At 46.3% G+C, this 22,043-nt stretch overlaps 1 protein-coding gene across 3 annotated transcripts in view; it reads right to left on the bottom strand.

Moving 5' to 3' along the window:
* The window catches only part of ALPK1 (alpha kinase 1), a 38,060-nt gene that overhangs the window by 10,684 nt on the left and 5,333 nt on the right, over positions 1-22,043 (bottom strand). For 2 of the 3 annotated variants that reach the window (XM_021394423.1, XM_021394424.1), the window contains 4 exons: positions 15,090-15,336; positions 11,129-11,283; positions 2,429-2,627; positions 917-976 (listed from right to left, as the gene is read on the bottom strand). In XM_021394423.1, coding sequence (XP_021250098.1) covers positions 917-976; positions 2,429-2,627; positions 11,129-11,283; positions 15,090-15,210 — 535 coding nt within the window. In that variant the 5' untranslated portion in view covers positions 15,211-15,336. Of the gene's footprint in view, positions 1-916; positions 977-2,428; positions 2,628-5,358; positions 5,454-11,128; positions 11,284-15,089; positions 15,337-22,043 lie in introns of those variants that run through there. The other variant, XM_021394425.1, reaches the window with a different exon arrangement.

Below are 22,043 nucleotides of genomic sequence, written 5' to 3' on the forward strand. Positions count from 1 at the left end.
TTTCATAGTTGTTGAGAAACCTGAATGTGGTGACTAAATAAACTCTGAAGACTAAGAATTGGCTAACAAGTCTAAAATTCTAAAATACATTGTCTGAAAACCATTATTAAATAGTCATTTTGGATGTCTGTCCAAATTTGTGAATTTTTACCAATTGTGAATTTTATTATTAGAAATAGTACATCCCCCTCCAGATCTGAAACAAGTCCTATTACCAGTGGCATAGTCATTTGACAGGAAGGGAAAAAAAAGTAGCTTCTAAAAGTATCGCCACACATTAAGAAATATTCCCATTTTTACAGTTTGCATGTCTGTCCAGCAATGGAAGGAAGTGCTGTAAGATGCAGGATTCATTCTCTTTTCCTTAACTCCAAAATATGGTAAATAAGTGCAGTGTCATCTGCTACAGGTCTGGGTTATAGTTTTTGTTTTGTTCACAAGATTAGTGTGAATGTTGACTGTAAGCATTACTCAGCTTGTTTGGTTTTCTTGGGGGTGTGAGTTGTCCTTGCTTTTTAGATCAATAAATTGCTTTAAATTGGTCCACGTTTTACAAAGAAATTAGTAGGAAGGCTGTCAATCCATAACATTTTTCCTCCCCGGTGAAGACATACAAAGATGGATTGCGGAAGATTCAAAACAGAGTCTCAGTTCACAGAACGACACAATTATAGGGGTTGGAAGGGACCTCTAGAGATCATTGAGCCCATCAAGTTTCCATGGTGTAGTAAAGAGATCGCAAAAGGGTAGCGAAGGGATTGCAAAGAACGGTGATGAAAAGAGACACATGACATAAGGAGTCCTTACTGATGTCAGACTGGCTGTATTTGAAATTTATGTGACTGTGAAAACTGGTACAAAAAAAAAGTCCCACCAAAATAGTAGTTATGAAATTGGAAGATAAATTTATATTTACCTGTTGCTCCATTGTCATTAATAAGGCTGCTGAGGATATATTCAGCTTTTAAAAGTTTACCTAATTAAAAACAAATCAAAACACAAAGAAAATGAATATAAAAACATACTTTGTGGTATGAAGTGAGCAAAAATAGTCACTAGTGAAAGCCTCAGCAAACTGTATTCCTTGGTGCTGATACTGCGTTCACAATTAGCCTAAACTTCCCAGTTAATTTTCTACTGCTAAATGCTACCTCGTGCTCAGGAATCGCTGTGACACAGGCTATTCTGCATACACCAAAAATGTTGCAAATCAATACCGATCAAAGAAATGTTTCTAGCTAGATACCTGCTTCAGAAAAACAATTTACTTTCTCTTAGGAGAGAGGGTAAGGCTGTACATTGGTTTGAGAGTCAATCCAGCTGCTCATACAAGCTCAGCATTGTTGGACCATGACTCCAGGTAGACTCGAGTCTACCTGGCTTTTAAGAAGCACCCTACGATCATGAGATATAGCCAAAATCTGAGCATAAAAGGATGCAGCATTCAACAGAATGTTGGTATTCTGCATTCTGCATTTCAGCCAGCTGTCATATGGTTCAGAGGTTTTGTTGCATAGCAGAGTCATCCAAGGCAGCTTGATGGGCTACAGGAAATGTCTGAATGTCTAATGTGACCAACACTCATGTTGCACCTTGCTATTTGTCACAGTTGTCCAACTGAATTCACGAAGGCTGCTCCAGTCAGTGAAGAAATATGAATGCTGGCTGAACTAGCCCATAGATCAGGGTTTGCCTGTTCCCAGCCACCATGGCAATGGGAGAATTAGAAGTCCTCAGCTGCACAGAGAAATGGTTATGCAGTGAGCTAACCGTCCTGACTATTTTCGGCAAATAAAATATTCCTTAATTGTCTTTTCCAAAGCAGCTTTGTCTGGGTTTATCTTCTCCCCAGAAGAAGTGGGAAAATATTTTCCCAGTGGGAAGATGATACATTAAAAATTCAGGTGTTGCCTGTGTTATAGGAACGATGGGCATTTAAAAAAATAAATCAATCAGTTTATCTTAGAGGGGGTGCAAGCTGCACTGTTTGCATAGTCAAGTGGTCCCACTGGAAAAAAAAAAAAAAAAAAAAAAAAAGCAGCTGGGACAGTGCAGAGAAAATGCCAGGACTCTAATTTACTTTTTAAAGGCCCTTGGTCAGAAGTATAGCAATTCAGATATCCCTGTTTGAAACCAGCGGGGAATATTTGTTAAGGAACAAAAGCTCCAATTAGTATTTTCCACACCCTTTCACAATTTTCTCTACTGCTTTTGGCTCTGAAACCCTTTATACCAGCCCCTTTGTGCTAGTGAGAGGAGCTGGGAGGGCCCAAGGGGGCTGGGTGTGGGCTGTGCGTTTGAAAAGATGGCACCAGGATCATAAGCATGTCATCCCCAGAAAGGGACAAAGTATCTTCTTCAAAGTCAAGTAGCTCCTAATTGGGCTTGAGCTGAGAAAATGGAGCAGTGGCTGCCTGGGAGCTGGTACCTGTGTTGACAGCAAGGCGAGCCTGGCGGATGACCACCTGAGGACCAATCGGTGTGGTGGGCTGCAGCTTGTGTAAGCCCTTGGCGATCTTCAGGAGTTTGCTTGAGGCATCAATCCAGTACAGGAACCGGTCAATCAAGAACACAATAGCAGCTGCTGTCACACAATCCTTGACCATGATGGAGGCTTTCAAATAAACCTGAAAAGAACACCAGTGCCATGGGGCTGCCTTGAAGAAGTTCACGTAGCAAAGGCTCTGCCAACTGTTTACAGAAAATACTCAGCTTTAGTAATACTTTGCCTAACAGGGCTGCTACATACCATTTTAAGACAGATTGAATTTCCTCAGTCATTTGTTGTAAGGCAACTGCACAGTTTTGTAAGCAATTACCAAATAATACAAGAAGCAAAAACCAGCAATTAAAGGCTGTCTCAAAATTTCTACTCGTAACCTCTGTCTTCCTAAGCATTTACATAAGGGGGTAAGTCTTTGTAGCAATGATTAGATGTTTACTATAACCTATAATTTGACTAATTCTGGCCATATTTTCACTCTTAAGATCGGAAGGTTCTGTTTTTTGGGGAGTTTCTTTTGGACTGTACATATAATTCCTGTTTTTTTTCTTTTTTCTTTTCTCTTTTCTCTTTTTTCTTTTTCTTTTATTTTGTCTTTGTAATTGATGTTCAGTATTTGGAACCATATAATCTGGCAGTCTGTTAATGAATTTAAATTATACCCAACAGATTAATAACAGTAATAACAAGTAGTTTAAACAGGAGTCTGGAGAGATTGGAAATGGTCACTAAAGCATTTGTCTCAAATGGAACTACCTTCTGTGTGAGTACTACATTTTCAAGAACATGACTCACAGCTTTTCTTTTTCTCTTTTTCCTTAGAAGTCCCCTAGGAAATGGGGAACACTTAGTGACCATGTGGCTGTCTGTGGGACCAGGCCCTGGCTATAAAAAAACAGCATCAATGCAGCTTTAAGGCTGGATGAAGGATCAAACACTGCTTTGTACCCCACAAATGAACAAACAGGACAGGAGTCCAATGCTTTCCCCTTGCAGATTATCTTTAATAATTTCTGTATTTGCAAGAACTCTCTCTGTATTCCAGCAGCCGTCACAATGACATGAGGAATTCACCCAGAGCTCCTCAGGCAGCATACTGTTAAGAGGACAGAAGCCCAGCAAAACAGCCATGTGAAGGAATGGGGTCTCACTGAGGATGGATGGCTACCAAATACCACTTTCTGTGGTAGATAGCACACTGCTTTCAAAGTGCAGCAATTAGCTGTAACAAAGGACCCACCTCTTTGGCCATGGAGTCTCAGGGGTGCTAGGCACAGCCCATGGCTTGCCTGGGCTTCATGGCAATGGCCTTATGCTGCCCTCAGGGCCTTACCTCCTGGTGTCCCACTTGGCTCCAATGCCAGGGAGCTGGCAATGCTTAAGTACTGTGTTGTGATATGGGAGAAATTGCAAGAGAATAAAGTAGAAAACACCTTCAACTATATGAAGTCTCCTCATAGAAAGAATGTGTTTCTTATGGCATTCTTGTAAGTCAGTAAATCTGCTAATAGAATTAAAGCAACACAGTGGCTCAGGCCCCACAGCATCATCAGAGGATGATTGTCAAGAAGGCTTTGCCAAAATCCCCACTAAAACATTGAGTTGGACAGCTATCTCCTATTTTTATCTTCAGCATGTTCTTTCTTCCCTTCTTCCTTGTGTAGACACACAGGCCCTACAGCACCATGTCAGAGATGCTGTTGATCACTCCAGCCACCATCTGGGCTTCTTTAGCCCCCTCGTTGCCTCCTCCGTGGCCAAACTTCTGCTCTCTGCTCTCAGATCAGAGACCCACCTCCTGACAGCAAGACTCATTCTTGATTTTAGGAGCATAACCACCATCTGATCAAGAGCAGGAATTACAGCAGCTTGACTGAGTACCACTTGTTTCTAAGATCTGTGGTGTGGGGAAAGCCCATATCAAACCATCTGGAGACGAGCCCACAACTATGGCACGAACACTGGGCTGCAGCATCAGCCTGCTGCAAGCATTTTCTGGCTTGCTTGCACTTCAGTGAGGCAGATTTGTGCAAATTTCTTTCTTTCTTTCTTTCTTTTTTTTCTGAGCCTGAGTTGGATTTTCTAAGAGGATGGCACTTGAAAAGGATTCCTGGAACTCCGCACGCACAGCCCGCTTGTGCCGGTCAACAATGGAGGAATCCCCCTTTCTAAGCACCTGTAAACTGACACTGCAAACTATCCATTCGAAATGCTCATGAACAGGCCATATATTTAAGCACAGAGCATCGCCTAATCTATTTTTTTCCTCCCCTTCTTCCTTTAATAGATTGGAACACAAAAGCCTGAGAGAGGGTGACCTACCAAACAAAAGGGCCTTTGAGTCCCTAGGAAAAGTAGACTTGGAGGAGGATGGAAGGAATCCAAGTGGCCCTATTATTTCCACTTGCACTAATTAGACATTTTTCTGTCAGCTATTGAGCACTGCTGAGAGGCCAAACTCACTGAATTCATTTCTAAAGTGTTTACAGAAGTTTGCATCTGTTTGTGTCTCTTCAGGAGGAAAATAAGCACTTCAATAGCATTGTGGAAAATCTAAACGAAGCATCCTATTCTGAAGGGCTTGGCAGTCTTGCAGCTGCATAATTTAACTCCCCGCTCAATGCCGAAACCTCTTGTGTCCCTCTCCAAAACCAAATGGACACAAAATGTAGAAAAGTCAAGCCAGGGGGAGAAACTCGTCTACTTTTTTTTGAAAGGCTGGGCCGCACGCTGTGTGGCACACAGGGACGTGGTTCGGTGTCAAGCTTTGCAATTACGTTCCCGGCAGTACACCCAGAAATCCATACCCATGCCTTTCCCCCACTGCCAAATGGCACCAGTCTGGAATTCCTCACCCCAGCTCGGCTCCCTGCTTGCGGTCACATCGTTCCTCAGAGAGGACAAATACGATAAACAGGTTTACGCACTTTCTTTCTCACTGCATCCGCATCTACACAGAGAGAGGGAAAGAGAAAAAGAAAGAGAGGGGTACGTGCGCACTTTGTTTTAACATCTGTGTCCGTGATGCCCAATGCATATGTCTAATTGAGTTTAGGACACAAAGGGAACCTCACGCCTGGGAAGTGGAATCAGGTGGTGACAGAATTAAATTTGCACGAGATTTCTATACATGGACCATGGGGGAAAATGCAAAACAGTCTTTAGTGAAGGGCTTGTCCTTAATGGCGATGAGTGGGAGGGTGTGCTGTGTGCATGGTTTCCTGCATTAGTGGGTTAACTCCTCCTCACACCGGGGCCTAAGTTTGGGTCCCAGTGTTGGGTTCAAAGCTGCGATGCCTCCTCTGCATTGACAATGGGGCCGCTCCCGAGAGGGAGCAGCTCAGAACCGGGGCCATCTGGCACAGGAGCTGGCAGGATCGCGTCAAAGGGAAATTATTGGTGCATAGTAAATGAGGGTGGGGAGGAGGGGAAGGGAGTTGTGGAGATCTTATGCAGCAGCTGATGTAAGAGGAATTACAAGTCCAAATAAATGAAATACTGATTTAATCCACTCTCTCTGCTCTCTTTATAAGGCGACAGAGTCCCACAGGCAAGTCCCCATGCGGCCTGCAGGTGCGGAAAGGTCCCTGTTGCAGAAACACCCCTGCAAGCATCAAGGGTTGAAATCATTTTTGGAGTGCACATGCAGCTTTGCAGGCACTCTGGACTCCTGTGTTTGCCTATGGTCATTCATCTCAGCCTATTTTAGTCTTTATTTGTAATCGAAGCTGAGGTTTTAAATCCTAAAAATCCAAGAGCAGTCACGAAAAACTCAAGCTGTGCGCACAGAGCAGGCATTTCCAGGTGCTTTGGTTCTCCCTCAAGATCTACTGCTAGTTAGCACTTCACTGAACCCTAACAAATTGCCTGTCTCTTTCTCCCCCTACATTCGTCCCCTGTCAGATTAAACACACAGTCAAAACAGCAATGGATTTGGCTGAATTCTCGCCCTTTTACCCCACACACTGTTAGCAAAGCCTGTATTTCCAAGAGACCAAAGCTGCTGTCACTGCACGGGACTTCTCTATCAATCTCAGCCTTTCAGCTGGCAATCAGAGCACACTCTGCAAATAACAATGAATTAAGCCTCCCACCACCTCAGTGATGGGCAGGAGAAAGCATGGCCGTGATGTGCAGATGGATAAGCCCGAACACAGGATGGGTGAGTTGTGCAGTAAATAGCTGCAGAGCAAGGAATGAGAGGCTCCTGGACACTTTCCTCTCTGCTCAGAGCAGCAGAGGATCCAATTTAATGGCTTGAGCAACTGAAGCTCTTAATTAGCTTACATTATTCGTCCTGAAGGTGATGGAGAGTTGGGTGTTTATTCAATGAGCCTAGCATTAGGTCCATTATTAGCAACTCAAAAAGCCACAGAATGGGTCAGTTTTTACAGTTTTTACGGTTCTTCTTGAAGTGAGAAACTATGGGGGCAATGGATACCCCTCGCTTTTACTGACACCCCCCTATTTTTATTGCTGAGGGCACGTTATTTGTTCTGTTCCCAGCTCCTGCTCTTGAATACACTGCCTCCTTCATTGTCACTTGCTCCAGCAGAGCAGTGCCTGGAGAGCCCAGCTGGCTGCACCATGTCCCACATCCTCTGCAGGATGGAGAAGGCACCACCCATGCCCCAGCTGCTGCTCGCAGGTTGAGTGGACAATGGGAAGACACTTGCCAGTGGGACCAGGGGACGCTGCCATGGTGGACTCGCACATTCTCAGGAGGAGTGTTCTGGTGCAAGGATGGAAGAAAAGCCTTTAAAGCACCGAGGAAGCTTCCTGAGTGGGAGATCCTGTGGGCCTTCTCTATCTGACAGCAGGGATTTGAGGGACTCCTGGAGTGGAAAGTTTTTCTTGACTACCAACCTTAGGTGTAACAGGAACTTTGTGGCACTGATTTGCTCCTGCTGTGCTCAGTCATTAAGCTAAATATAAACTGTTGGTGTTTCCTTGTGTTACATTAAAATACTGTGTTAAAGGGGATAAGTTAATACTTAAAAACAGCTAAGTGCCAGTGACAAACCCCTCCTGATAGGGCAGCATCAACGCCCTTATCATCATTTACAGATTCAGGACTCTCTTTCCTAAATCCGTGTCCTCAAAATAAAAATCCATTTGAGAAGCAGCTGGAAGAGAAAAAAAAAAGCATAATCACCACGGTAAGACAAGTCAAAGCCTTTTCCAATGAAGAAAGGCTCCACGAAGCATCAGCTGAGAACAGTAAATCCTACCGATGTGCAAAGCAAACCAATATCCCTATTGGTACCCAGGACCACAGCTCACATTTTTCTCCTGGTGCTGCCCATGCAAACCCTGCTGCAGTTTTCCCATGTGTGCAGTGGAAGATGAGTGCTTTGCAGGCTTTGTATGTTAGAAGGACCAGGGCTGGCCTGCTGTACTGCAGTGCTGAAGCTGCCCCGTTGAAGCTGCTGCCTTGGCCGGGCAGTATGAGAGACACGTGAGATGTTGGCCATCCTCCTGGGTTGACAGGGCCTAATTTCTGATACTTCTCACTCAAAAAGCCCCGAAGTGTCAGGGATCGCACAGTATAAGGGGGCCAGGATGCCACCAAGCCCTTCATGAGTTGAGTTCAGCCTGCAGCCACAGCTCTGGTCTCAGTCACACCCTGCTTCACACAGATCACCCTAGAGGAGCTCTTATGAGGCAGGTAACAAAAGGTCAGCCTGAATGACCAAGATCCTAAGGGCTTTAGTTCTCCTGTTACCACACCAGCAGGTATGGGGAGGAGAAAACTAAATCCTCAGCTCCCTCTTTAGCTGTTTTTCAAAGGCTGCAGCTCTCAAGTGCCACACACACCCCTAAGGGTATTGGGGCACTTCCCTCAGAATGATTATCCTAATGATAATCCAGAAACTTGTAATTAGCTAAGGCAAAGGCAAGGGCTGCAGGGACTTATTCTCTATTCTTTTCCATAGCCACCTTAACTGTGAGGAGATTCTGCATGAGCAGGGCCAGGATCTGCTCTCCCCCGACCAGGGGAGAGATCAGCCTGCACAGCCTCCTGCAGAGCTGCCTGAAGAAAACCTGTTTTTGGAGAGTCTCGGGAGCATGTACAGCCTGATAAACACCTTTAACCTGAAGGTGACTGAAGGTCATTTCAATAGTGCACTTAAACATAAACTGACTGATTGTTCACAGTATCATTGCACAAGCATATGAAATCTTTGAAGCTGAGGCTTTGGTTTTGCACTTGCATGGTACCTATTTCAGTAGGTCCTGGTTCGTGGCTGAATGCCTGAACCTGGATGCAGGAACTACTACTGCGTATGATAAAAATGAAGCGATATTCCACATCATTACAAGGGGTTTGAACACGGGCTCCAATCTTACAAGAAAATAAAACCAAACATTTCATGAATAATCCCAAAAGAGACCAACTTGCATGCAGAGTTATCCAATGAAGATCACGGTAGGGTTTGCACGATCAAAGCCTGTGTGTTCATGGGCATGTTGCCCTCTGTTGGCTGGTTACTGAGCACAAGGGTATTTCCATCTCTCCAGATATGGGAGATCTGCACGAAGGGCAACACTTGCAAGTCTCCCTTTTGGAAGTGCAGCTTCAGCTTCGCTCCCCTGCAGCAGATACTTTTTTTTAGAGAAGTTACCGCTGTTTGTTTGCATTTGTTCAACGCAGTTGGACAGTTCCGATTTGTCTTTTGTTTGTTGTGAAATCCCAAGCTGTTTTTGCCTTCCTAGGGCTTTGGCCAGCACACAGAGGTAATGATCCCACAGTAGAGGTGAAGAAGAGTACTCTAAAAGGATTTCTTGATGTGTCAAACTAGCACACAGCCTCCAGCATCGGGCATCCCACTTTTTAAAGTGTAGCACTAAGGCAAACCCTTGAAGCCAAAGCCTAATCTGCTTACTCCCTGTGCTGGTCTCATGGAGCCTTTCAGGCGACGTGACGCACAGCGCAGAACGGCCCGGTCAGGGCGCGGGCGGCCAGAGCTCCACACTGCGCAGTGTGTTATGGTAATGAAGCGCCTTTCATTCAGGGATCTCAAAGCGCTTTTTAAATGTAATGAATTACGGTTTATGAGCTTATTCTGAGTATGGCAAATTAAAATAAACAGAGATTAATTTTTTTTTAAGGTTTTCATGAACATTAAACTGACAAAGACTTATATATCTTTTTTTCCTTTGGGGACTTACATTATCCTTCTGTCCCTCATGCCAAAAAAAAGAAGAAAAAAGTTGCTCAGACTTTTATCTTTCCTCACTGCACTGTAATCACTTCTCTTCAGCCTCATTTCCCTCCCAGCTTTTTATTCAAAGAACTGAAGCAGCCTTTGCTCTGCCTTGAAATTTTATTTAAAAAAATAAAAGGGGGGGGGGGGAATGAATGAAGGGGAAAAAAAAATCCCTTTTCCCGACTAATACTAATAATACAGGTCAAAATGTCAGTCTTTCTACAATTAAATGGAAAACAAAAAAGGTTTTCCCTTTTTCCCATGGTACAATAGCACTGGAATATAAATTACCAGCGAAGATGAAATAATACTTCAAAGCACAAGGGGAAAGGGAGCACAATGTTTACAAAGTATTTTCAACCACACGACGAAGCATTGAAGCCGACGGTCACCAATGGACTTCAGGGGGTGTTGGTGAATAGTCTGAAACGAGCATGCGGCGGGATTTTAGGTCCCTATGGTCTATGACCCCATGATATGCTTTGTTTAACAAGGGCAGCTGCAGTTATCAACAGATGTTTCAGCAATAAATAATTGGTATCATCTCAGAAAGGATCCATCTACCTGGGGAGAAGGCATAATGCTGAGAACACTGCCCCTCTATTACTGCCGCATTAATCTCCCATCTATCCAGGTCTCTCCGGGAGCTTACTGCAGGTGTTTGTCCTGGGAGAGAGCAGACAAACGCTGCAAAGCCGGAGTGCTGAACGGGGATTGTAAAGGAGGTCAACCTCCGCCATAAATTTCTGTCCGAGGCCACACACACCAAAGAGAGAAAGAAAATAAATGCCCAGGGAGCAGCACCACCCCCGGCATGTTTGGGATCCCTGGGACACATGGTGCTGGCGAGGGGATGCGCAGCGGGCACAGCCCTTGGATTCCCGGAGCTCCTCATCACTGCTCAAAGCCACCATCAACACCTGCAGGCCTTGCTCAGGCTCTGCCGGGGGAGCTCTGCCCCTTGGGCTAGCAGCAGGTAACTCAGCTAAATCAGAAAACAAGAAGCAAAGGGAATTCCTTCCTGCATTCTGATCTTTAAGCCAAAATGTGCAGAGTATGGGTTGGGATCCCCCATCACCATGTGGATCCTGCAGCTCCTCACTCAGACCAGTGCCTCTTACTCACATGGAAGCCCATTACATTCTTAACTTGCCTGCCTTGGCTTTGGCCAGCTCAGGTCCCAGCCAAGCAATTTTCTGGAAAACCAGTGGGTGAGCATTTTGGCTTTATTACAATGCCAGGTCTTCAGGTAATAGGCAAATATGCATCTTGCTGGAAACAGAAGGGAACAAGATGAATGCGCAAAGCAAGCGCTCAAGCTAACAAACAAGAAGCTCGTCACCTTCTCAGAGGAAGAAACCTTCCTGCCCCAAGCACACCATGCTTCCCACAACAGCTGTGCTGAGCTTCATACCAGTAGATCGGGGAGCCTGGCGCCAATTGTATCCTGCAGGTTGGTTTTGTCCTCTGGGCCCACATCTCGCTTGTACTGCCATTTCTCTGGCACAAAGGGCCACTTCATTTCCTTCGCCTCCTCCAGAAGGGTCCTCAAGTCATCGGGAAGCAACGCTGGAAAGGACAAAGTGCTGGTAAAGATACAGCAGTGGGTGCAGCCATGACCCCACACAGAACAGCCACATTGCACAAAGCAGAGATAAACCTGAGTTGTACAGAGCAATTGGGCATAGATCTAAAGGGATGCAATGAAAAACAGTCAGATGTGTTCGAGAATGTTTAACTCACCATTTGGGAAAAAAAAAAGACATTGGTTTGAGTTACTCAATCTGTGAAAAAAATTGAGTAACTCAAAGAAGGCTATAGGATACATCTTCCCCGAGCAGGAGAGAGATCACTCCTATAGCAGAAAGAATGCGTAGGCACTGACACTGCCTACACGTGCACAGCAGATCCCAGCTGAGGCTTACACGTTCCTCTGTGAGATTCATCACTGACCTGGCCACTGCTGGAAGCTCTTTCTTTGGAGCCAGTGTATTAGAACCATGCAGGTAAGCTGAGGACCTGGTGCATCAGGATTGCAGGGGCAGAGGATGCCCAGCTCCTGCATGCTGGACCACAAGGCTGAGAAGCCGCATCGCCTTGAGCACAGTCTAGCTCTTGGGTTGTGCTCCCAGTGTGAAGCATCACCCATGTGCCATGAAGCCATTGCTCCAGCCGTGTCTCCAACCCATCTGACAGAGGAAGGACTGCCGGTGGGAGCACACAGCTGGAGTTGGGCCTGAACCTGTCCCTTCCTTTTCGCTGCAGCCCACATTTAATTTTCTCCAAACAGCGGTGAAGCTGCAGCTCCTGTGCGCTGTGCTAACCCTAGGCCAGGCAGGCTCTCTGGCCAATAAAAGTGGATTAGCAAGGATTATTGACCAGATGGGGCCAATAGTGATCATCAGCTGCAGATCTAACCCCTTCTGGCCATTAATCCCCAGAAAAAATCCTGCTCAGAGACCATCATTGCTTTAACGAGGTAATGCAAATAAATGTATTATTACCTATTTTTTAATCTATCCTTTATGGAGAATGGTAGAAAATGCACTACATAAGGATTCTGTTTTGTGCTCATATTGCAGTTCATTCATTAGTACATTTTTCCTATGCAAAAGTGGGAAGTCTGATACTGAGGGCCAGTTTCCAAAAAGTCACCTTTAAAAAATACATCACTTTTTCCAATGCAAGGTTTCTCACTTGCTGCTGCAGGTCTGGACACACTTCCCATCAGATCACAGGGCAACTGCATTGCCCTGCTGGTGTTATATCGTGCCTCAGAGGCCCAGCTCTTCCCAGTGTGAAGAAAGGAGGCCAAGAGGCAAGGCCAGAGGGAGAAGATCTCCCATCCTCATGCGTCTCACGTCTCCTGTGGTGATGGCACTGCAAAACTAGTCAGGATCAGGTGTACTCTGCCCTCTCACCAGGCACAAAAACTGAGGTAGGGCCTGACCCTATATGTAGGAGAGGCCGGCAGTTGAAGATCAAGCTTCCGAAAATCTTCCCCAAAAGATTAAGAGTGCCTGGAAGCAGTCATGGCACACACCGCTATTACCTTTCCCCACATGATCCCACAAGACTGACATTTTAGGGGGAATCTAGGAAACAGTCATGGGATGCTCACACAGACAGCCTTTCTGCCTCCTTATCTGCCATCTGTTCTTCCCACTCAAACTAAAGCTTACTTAAATAACACCAAAACAGGAAAAGTAAGTGTCAGAACATATAAAAACAACCAGTGGGATGATGCGGATGTTGGTATTCTCTCTGAAACATACAGGTATTGCTGCTACCCAATTCTTCCAGTTTCCCGTATCATCCTTGGTTAAGCCTTAATGCCCCTCCTACCTGATGCACCAAAGAACATCTTTGATAGTAAAGTTTCACTCTTAGAGGCACCCCCATAAGTCACTGTCATTGGGCAAGAGGAACCCAGATTAAGGTTATCAGCTAGATCTGGTGACCTACAAGCCTCCAGCCACCTTTGGTGTTGGGCGTTTATGTAAGCCTAGCTTTGAGCCTTGCCCTGATGTCTGGTTGTCACCACTTGGAAATAAATGCAATTAGCATGCTAATGATATTAATTTGATGCTGTGAGGTAGGAACATCCACTGTAAGCGCTTGAGATAGCTGGGGAGCTGGTATGAACAATCCTGTAGCTGTGAGCTGAAATACAATTGTCAGAACAAGAGTGCCAGCAGAGAGGGCTCCCAGGGCCACAGAAGCCACAAAGCCACCAGCTTTGCTGTTCCAGAATGGGCAAGTGGCTTTAAGCACTGTAGGGACAGGTCCTGGGGAGGACAGGAGCTCCTTGCAGGCTCTGATCACCCATTTCCTCCAGCAGCTCACCTGAAGGGCTGCAGCTAATGGAGCAGTTATAAGGGTGCTGATTTACCTTAGCTGGAACTAAACTGATTATTTCTCGTCCGCTGCAGTATTTAATAGGAGAGAAGGGATGAGGAGGGTGAAGGGAAAAAGCGCTACCTGATTAGGAGTTCAAGAGCCTATTCTGAAGGGAGATAATCAAGCTTAAAAGAATTTGTGACAAGAAAACAAAGTAGCCTTTTGTTGAAAACAAAAAGAGAAGAGAAAAATCTTCAGGCACCCCTGTCAGAAATCTACACGCCACCCTCCAGCACAGACAGGCCGAGGTGCTTCAGAAAGGGTGGCTGACCTCCCAGCGAGAACAAGGCGCACACAGAAACATATTCGAAGCAGCCCCGCACTCCGGGCAAACAAAGGGTTTTAAGGATCACATTGACATGATGGTCAAGCCAGTCATGCAAAGCAACAGCAAGCATTACTGACACTAAGCTGGAAAAGGGATGGTACTGCAGATGCATAATACAAAATAGAACCCGCATGGAAATGCAACTTTTGCAGTTTTTTGCTGATGCCTGTATTGTTTCCCCCAGAAATGTCAATTTTGTCCTTTACTGCATTGTCCTGTGCTTGCTGAAGTTATTTTTTGATGTGGCATACATCAGTATGTAACCTCCCTACCTGGCACAGAACAGATGTGACCCTGGGCACAAGCTCAGTGATGCAAACATGGTTCTTCACTGGCGAGCAAAGAAGCTGTGGCAGTTACGGTGTGGAGCCCTCTGGAAGTCCGACTCTGGAGAAAGCTAAACTGAGTGTGTGACACCCTTCCACTATTAGTGTGGGCTGCATTTCCACCGGAATTAGTAATTCATTTTTTAAAACCTCTCTTACCAACACAGCACTGAAATAAGTGCTTCTAGAGCACAATGCTAGCACTGAAACAAGAGAAGAGTTCCTCTACTAGTGCCCTCCCTAACTACTGCTTCCCTTCCCAGTTATTTATTCCAGCCATTAGCCGACATGGGCTTTCCTTTCAAGAGGGATACCGCAAGTTTTTTCTTTGGACACCACTTACAGAGGTCACACGCATTTTACAAGATAAAGATTCAGGCAATGAGCTCTTTAATATATCAGGAGAAGCTGACAAACAGAGAAGGCCCTCCCCCCATCCCACTGAAAGGAGAGGAAATATGTGCCCTTATTCAGAAGTTGCATCCTTTTTCTTCTTTTTCTTTTTTTTCTTTTCTTTCTTTCTTTCTTTCTCCTTTTTTTTTTTTTTTTAATAACTGAAATTTATGTGCATCAGCAAACTTTCAGGCATTGTTCTTCCCCAACTAAACTGTTCCTTACAGCCTCATGTTTACTGAAGCCTAAAATTAGAACTGACAGCAATTCACTGCAACAAAGTGGGCTGCTTTCCCCTGCCTGCCCGCAGCCCACGTCCCATTCACCGCCCTGAAATCCAGTCGTCTCTTGGCTCTCATCCGCCAGGAGCAGAAAAATAGGGCAGGGCCGAGCAGCGGCTGCCCGCCCTGCTGCCCCCAGGGCCTCACCTTGGTGCCGCCGGTATTCCCGCTCCTCTTCCTCGTGGATGTCTGCCTTACTTGACAGCAGCGCGGCCAGCGAGCGCTCACAGTCCTGCAGCAGTGTGGCCACCGCGCCATGGGCGTTCATGGCTGCTGCTCCCGCCCGGCTGCTCCAGTAAGCGCTGGGTGACCCCTAGAAGGAGAGGCCTGCCTGACGGGTCCTTACAGCATTGCCAGCAGTGGAGCAAAAGGAAAAGCTTTCTGACTCAGCCATCTGAAATGAAATGTGTGGAAATATGTCATTTTATTTTTAATTTTTTTTCCCAGCAACAAAATAAATCTGACTGTCCTCTTGCTTAATGAACTCCTCCCATAATTCAAAGGGATGTGGTTGGAAACAGTCTCTGAAAACGTTTCTGAAGTTGGTGAAGCTGTAGGCTTCGGGAAGGGGAAGGCAGAACCACAAGCAGCCAGTCACAGCTTGCTCTGCATCTCAGCAGCTGAATTCTCCTCCGCTGTAGCTTGGGGTGGCTGGATCCCGGCTGGTGGCACCAGGCAGAGCACACCAGTGGCCTGGAAGCAGAGGGCAGAAGCAATGCGCTCATGCAGAAGCAGAGTGGGGCAGGTGGAGAGAGGCAGGGCTGGCATACATCGGCATGGAGCCCAAGGTAGGGGCCAGGCAGCAGGACTGCAGCTGGCACTGCAGACAGATGCCAGGAAGAGAAGAAATCAAATGGGAGACGTACAGAGGAGATTGAAGCAGGATGTGGTGCCAAGAGCAGCTAGAGAGGGGGGAGGGCAAGCATGAGGTGCAGAGCCCCAGGTCCAAACCCAGCTGTGCTGGGGTACTGCCAGGCATATCAGCTGCACCTCACTTCTGCAGGGATTCCATACATACAGCCACAGAGTATGGGGAACCACATGTATGTCTGTTTGCAGGGTGTCTGCCTTGTGAACAATGGCTCAAGCAGTGGGAAAGTGCTCTGAGGAGTGGCACAGATTCCATCACTGCATTTGTGACTCAGCTGGCCAAGAAAGCTGTTGAAAACTAACCCACCAGTAAAAGCAATCTAATAAGATATAGCATTCAGGTACTTGAAACAGATTAAAGCCTGCACTCAGGCTCAGTTCCCATCCCTCAACAAAACACTGGGGTGGGATTTCTGCTGTCAGCCCTTCCCTTCATCGCTCTCCCCAAGTTCCGCCCTGCTTTTTCTCCAACTACTTCTGTATTGCACGCGCCCTCCTGAGAGAGGGGTTTTCAGAAAACAGGGCACCTGTGGGCACGGAGGCAGCACACAAGCGCAGGAAGAGGTCAGCTGAGAGCATGCGGTGGCAGTGTGTATGGCCTCGGGCCCCTCCTAGGGCTTCTCCCTCATCCCAGCTGAGGAATCTAGCTGGCAGGCATGGACACAGAGCAAGGGGCAACCTGAGGCGGGACCGGAGACAAAGCTGCAGTGTGGTGCTCTGGCAGAGCGGCAGCCCTGCGACGTAAGGATGTCAGAGCTCGGTGACAACAGCCAGGCATGCGCGTGGGGCAAGCCAAGCCCTCTCCTCCCACTCTGCTGGGTCTAGAAAAGCTAGGATGGTTGCTGGTTATCCATCAGGGAAAAGAAAAGCGTCCCCCTCTGCCATGATTGCTGTCGCACACCTATGCTAGCGTTGCTTGCTCTGCTCACCACGCCGACATCTGCTAATTGATTCATCTGATTACACAGCCCTGCACGGCCGGGCGCACGGCTGTCCCACGAGTACCTCCCAGGTTGGGATGGAGCGTCCCTGCCATCTGGCTCTGGCTCCACTCCTTTGTGTAATTGATTTCTCCCAAGTCTCGTCCCCCAGGGAGCCCTCTCCAGAAGCTGTGGTGCGGATGAGGCTCAGACCCACAGCCAGGCAGGCAGGAGGCTGCTAACAGTGTGCAGGAGCACCTCACAGCCCTATCAAGGATATGTTCATAACCAAATGGTCTACGACAATGCACTGAAGCTGAGGTACTTCACAAAAAAACAGCACACTGCTAAAGAGCATCCACAGACACCCTCCAAATTGTCTGTGCTGCAGCCACAGCCCTGCTCCAGCCTTACATCCTTACAGGCAGCCTGTGGAGGGCTGCAGCCTGGGTGAGCGCATGGGGCTGTGCTGTGAGGCTGAGAGCCCCGTGGCTTTGTGAGCCACATGGCGCGCGAGCTGCACAAAGAGCAGAGGGGGCTTAGTGGGGAAGCTTAAATTAGTGTAGAAGTGCAGCACGTGGCTTGCTGGGATTGCAGGGATTTAACTCACCGGGAAACTGCTGGATCCATAACAGGGATATAGGCAAGGCAGCAAGAGAGAGGTTTTTCTTCAAGTACGTTTTTCCAAAGAACTAAATAAACAGCAAGGGCACTTAGCGTAATAAATAGCGATTTACAGCAGCAGGAACAACAATGTGGTGGAACCACACAGACCGCCGCAATAAACTGCACACGAGCACTCAGAAACAAGACAGCCTTTTGAGACCTGTCACTGAGGGCAATGACTTGCATCATAAAATCAGCTGAAAATGCACCAGAGAGCTTTAAACTGCAGCAGCATCCTTTACACAGATGCACACTGTAGGCTGTTTAGTAACAGCTGCAGCACTGCGTGGCAGCTGGGAGATGAAAACAACCCTGCGGGCAGCGTGTGGCAAATGCAGGACCTGAGAGTGGAGCTAAGCAGCAGAACCAGCACAGAGTTCTGGCGAGCCCTGTGACAGTCACTAGTTGGCTTTCCAGCAGCGCCGATACATCTCAACAAGCAGCATTTTGAGGGGAGGTCATGCTGAAAACGAACAGTAGGTCCAAAAATTACTGCACAACAGTCTGGACAGAAGTGCTTTCTAAGGACACACCACCAAAAAAATGTTGGTAGCCGGCAGAAATGATGGAAAAAATCCATCTGCATCGTTTCTGGTTAGAGGTTGGGTTACAGAAAGTTCTTGCATCAAGTATGATGACCAAAAGTACAAAGGCCTCAGGGAGAGGGGCAGCGTGCTGCTGCAGATGCCCCTAATGGGAGATGGGACTCAGAACAAGAGGGAAGGGGGGGGGAAGAGGGAGGGAGGATCTGGGTGGGCCAGAGAGAAATGATCTCTTTAAGAAGAAATGGGCCATACTGTGACATTTTGGAGCCCTTGGGCTAGAAGACTAAAAGATCTGTCAAGAGAAAGGAATTTTTTAAGTTATACTGTGGATAGAAGGGAGTCTGGGAGTCAGTTGGGCCAGTTTAAGATTACAATTAGCTTCAGAGGCTCGAATAAAGAGAAGATGTAATTGATGCATTCAATACAGCAAGCATAACAAGCATTTGTTTCTCAGACAAAATTATTTGGGAAATTTTCCACGGCATTATTGTCCTGAAACACAAATTAGAGATCATCAGACCTTTTCTCTCTGAAAATATATTATCCTAATTTCCATCTTGCTCAGGCTACCATCCAATTCCAGGGAGACTAATGAAGAGGAAGCAAAGACCTGATGAGTTCCACATGGAGGCTACATTTATGGATTAATCCCAACAGGGAGCAAATCAACCTTATTCCCAGAGCACTCAGTTGGGACTCAACACAATCAGTTGAGGAACGGGTAGTTATTTATGACTGAGGCTGTTTTGACTTTCAAATAAACATTTTAATTATTTTAAGTGCTACGCTGGAACTTAAGAGTATGAGTCCTGTTTTAATTTTGATGGCAGCCATGCCTTGCTCTCCTCCCTCCTAATCCCAAACCTCTCCAGTCATTATGATACAGTGCAAGTGATCCTGATTGTCATGCCTATAACATTTGAAAGCATTGGCCAAAAGCAAAACCCACTGGTCAGGCTGCAAAGAAGGAAGCCCAGGTGCTCTATACCTGCAGCGAGGAGGTCTGGCTGAGCTTTGTGCGTCTGCCAGGAAGGAACAGCTTGCTTTAGCAGTAGCACCCCTCGGTGTGGAACTAATACACATGAAAAGAGCATCTTCATAGAGGTACCAACTCGGAAATCCATTTGCACGCCCTGACCCATCTTTGTGCGACATTTTTCTATGCCAGCCTTTCCAAGCAACTATCAATGTCTGCCACTAAGAGAGAGCCTGAATATTTCTTTTTTCCTTTGGCCGGCACATAGCAGTGAGCACACACATCCAGGGCACCCTCAGCTGCTCCCCATCCTGTGGATTTGCGCAGGAGTTTTCTGCAGTCCTCCCCATTACCTGTGCCCCAAATACCAGGCTCAGCTTTGTTGTCGGATTTGGCAACTTGAGGAAAAAGAAAAAGCAGAAAAGGAAAACTTGCATAAAATAATTTAGTCTCACAGCGAAGGTTTCGGTAACTGAGTTAATATTACCCTCTACAGAAGGAAAATCTGGTTCCCTGCTTCAATATACACACACTTGTGCTTTACTAGGGCATTTACCTTGCTTGCCAGCATGCTGAGGCTCTGCCACATGAGAAAGGCAAGATGATGACCAAACAACAACAAAATTCATTTGCTAGGGGATTTATTTATTTATTTATTTTACTTCTCTGGCTTAAAGATGAGATGTTTTCTTTCAGTAAAGCTGCATATACCAACTGGCATTGGCTGTATTAAAATAAGGAAGAACCTCAATCAAAGAGCCTCTCCTAAGGCAAGCTTTCTTGTTAATATGCACCAACATGAAAGGCTTTCTTTTCATCCTATACAACTACAGTGTGTGTAAATTGCAGGGGGCTCATTGGCATAAATCTTGGCTGTGACCTCTGAGGTAAACTGGATTTACATTACTTTCTGACAAGAATTAAATGAAGGCCTTGTGGATATATGAACAGCCTTCTAGACTGCAACAGATGGGCATGAATGTGCTCCCTAGGCAAACTATCAGTGACATCTGTGTCCTCCAAATTCTGGTGGTCTCAGCCAATTAGCAGGCGAAAGGGGAAAAAAAAAAGGCAGCCTCTGCACAGCTACCCCAGCCAGTGCTGAGCAGAAGTGCTTCTGTTTAGAAATGGGATCAAGAACAGCCTCCAGCAGCAAGGGGACGGTTATCTGCCCGGGTGCAACGCGAGGCAGCACAACAGAAAGCACTGAGGTAATTAGAAAGGATATTAATATGGATACGGGACAAATCCCAGCCTTGGCTAAGCCTGCTTGAGACTAGAGTAATGGGCTCCAGTGATGGATTTACACAGAACAACAGAGTTTTATCCGCACTGAACGTGGAGATGGGTCCAAAGTGCACTCAGTGTCTCCCACAGCCAAGCTGGGCATTGAGGAGCCCGTTCCCAGCCTCCTACTCTCCAAGTACACCCCAGTCCCCAGCGGCTACACCCAGGCACAAATTCCACTGCCACAGGCCTGCTCTGATTGCCAACTCTGCTAGGTGCCGACACGAAGTGACCAGGCCTGAATCCGCTCCCTGGCACACACAAGCTCCCTTGTCCCAGCTGATAACCAGGCCTGACACCCAACAGTGTGGGCGCTAGGCAGGCAGGGCCACGGGGCCAGAGTGTGGTGCCCATGCAAAGCACCTGTTGTCTTGTCCTGACAGTGACTTCCCAGAGGTGCCATTCGGGCTCCTTCCCCTCATCTCCTCTCTGTTTGGTGCTGCTAGGGGATGCCAAAAAAGGGAATAATTGAGGGGCAGATCAATAAATTAAAAAGTCCAAAAAAAAAAAAAAAAAAAAGACAGACATAATGAATTTGGTACAGCACATATTTTTAGATCAAAGATGCCTTTGAAGTGACAAACCCTTAATCCATAAACCACTGAAGCACTTCCTTTCTCTCACAAACTACTTGTTGTCAAATAAAATGGAAGTTAAGGAAATTATCTTTATCTGAAAATGGCCAAAAGAAGCCATCATCTAATGACAGCCTTGTCAAAATGACAATTGGGGAAATTGTTAGGCAGGCGAGGCCTAACGACGGGAGGAATAAGCTTGCTGTTTGCTCTAATCTGGTCAGGCAGGCCCCACACAATTCTGCACAGCTTGCCGTGTGAAACAGCCAAGTCTTTGTCAGTGTGAGCAGGGGCCAGGAGGACTTCTCTTTCATGAATATGTATCACCACCCCTCTACATCTATAGAGAAAGAACCTTCCAAACACCAAAATAAGAAATAGACAAATAAAACAAACCACCATCACCAATAACAAAAATCCGAAAGCAACAATATCCTAAACTGTGGAGTTGTGCTGGGTGAAAACTATTAAGCAAGGAAAGCCGACATTTTGGAGATGGATCCAGAAACATCTTCTTCCCAAAGGCTTTCCTCAGGCTCAAATCCCAAGCACGCGGGGAGGAGGAACTTCAAGTCATCACAGAAGCAAAATGGCCTGTTGGGGTGCATGAGGTCTATCACTGTGTTTTATATGGGACATTTTTTGAAGGTGCTGCTTTGGGGTCAAAGTGCAGGCCACAATCACCTATCAGGATGCCACATGTCCTGGGATGCATACACATGCACAGCACTAAATATAAAGATAAATCCAGCCATAATAAACATCATATAGTGCATAAATGAAATAAGAGTGGGCTCCTCAACATACAACAACTCAGCGCAGGCTTACAGAGGAGGCCCAGCGCTCACAGAAGAACAGATTTCTCAGAGGTATTCAAGACCTTCTGCAAATAAAATCCCTTGCAACATCTCAAAACAGACAGTTTGAATTTCTGGTCCCCTTGAAGTTTTGGGGCTTTTTAAACATATGTACTATGTAAATCTTCATGAATTCAAAAAACTGGCATAAAACTGAAGGAGGAGAGGCACATCAAGTCTACAGGGCCACCAATGGAAGCTAATGTACAGACAGAAACTGCCTTTAAAAGATGAAATGGCTCAAAAATGCTTTCAAGAAATACTGCATCTCTTGAAGACTGATGCTGACACACACACAAGCCCAAATGTGCCGTCTAGAGCAACGAAATGGGAGGCAGGGCAAGGATGCAGGATTGAATCAAGACCATGCTTGTTACAGAAAACCCAGATGAAGTTGTTTTAAGA

The sequence above is a fragment of the Numida meleagris genome, chromosome 4 (genome assembly GCF_002078875.1).
Source record: "Numida meleagris isolate 19003 breed g44 Domestic line chromosome 4, NumMel1.0, whole genome shotgun sequence".
Taxonomy (NCBI): Eukaryota; Metazoa; Chordata; class Aves; order Galliformes; family Numididae; genus Numida; species Numida meleagris.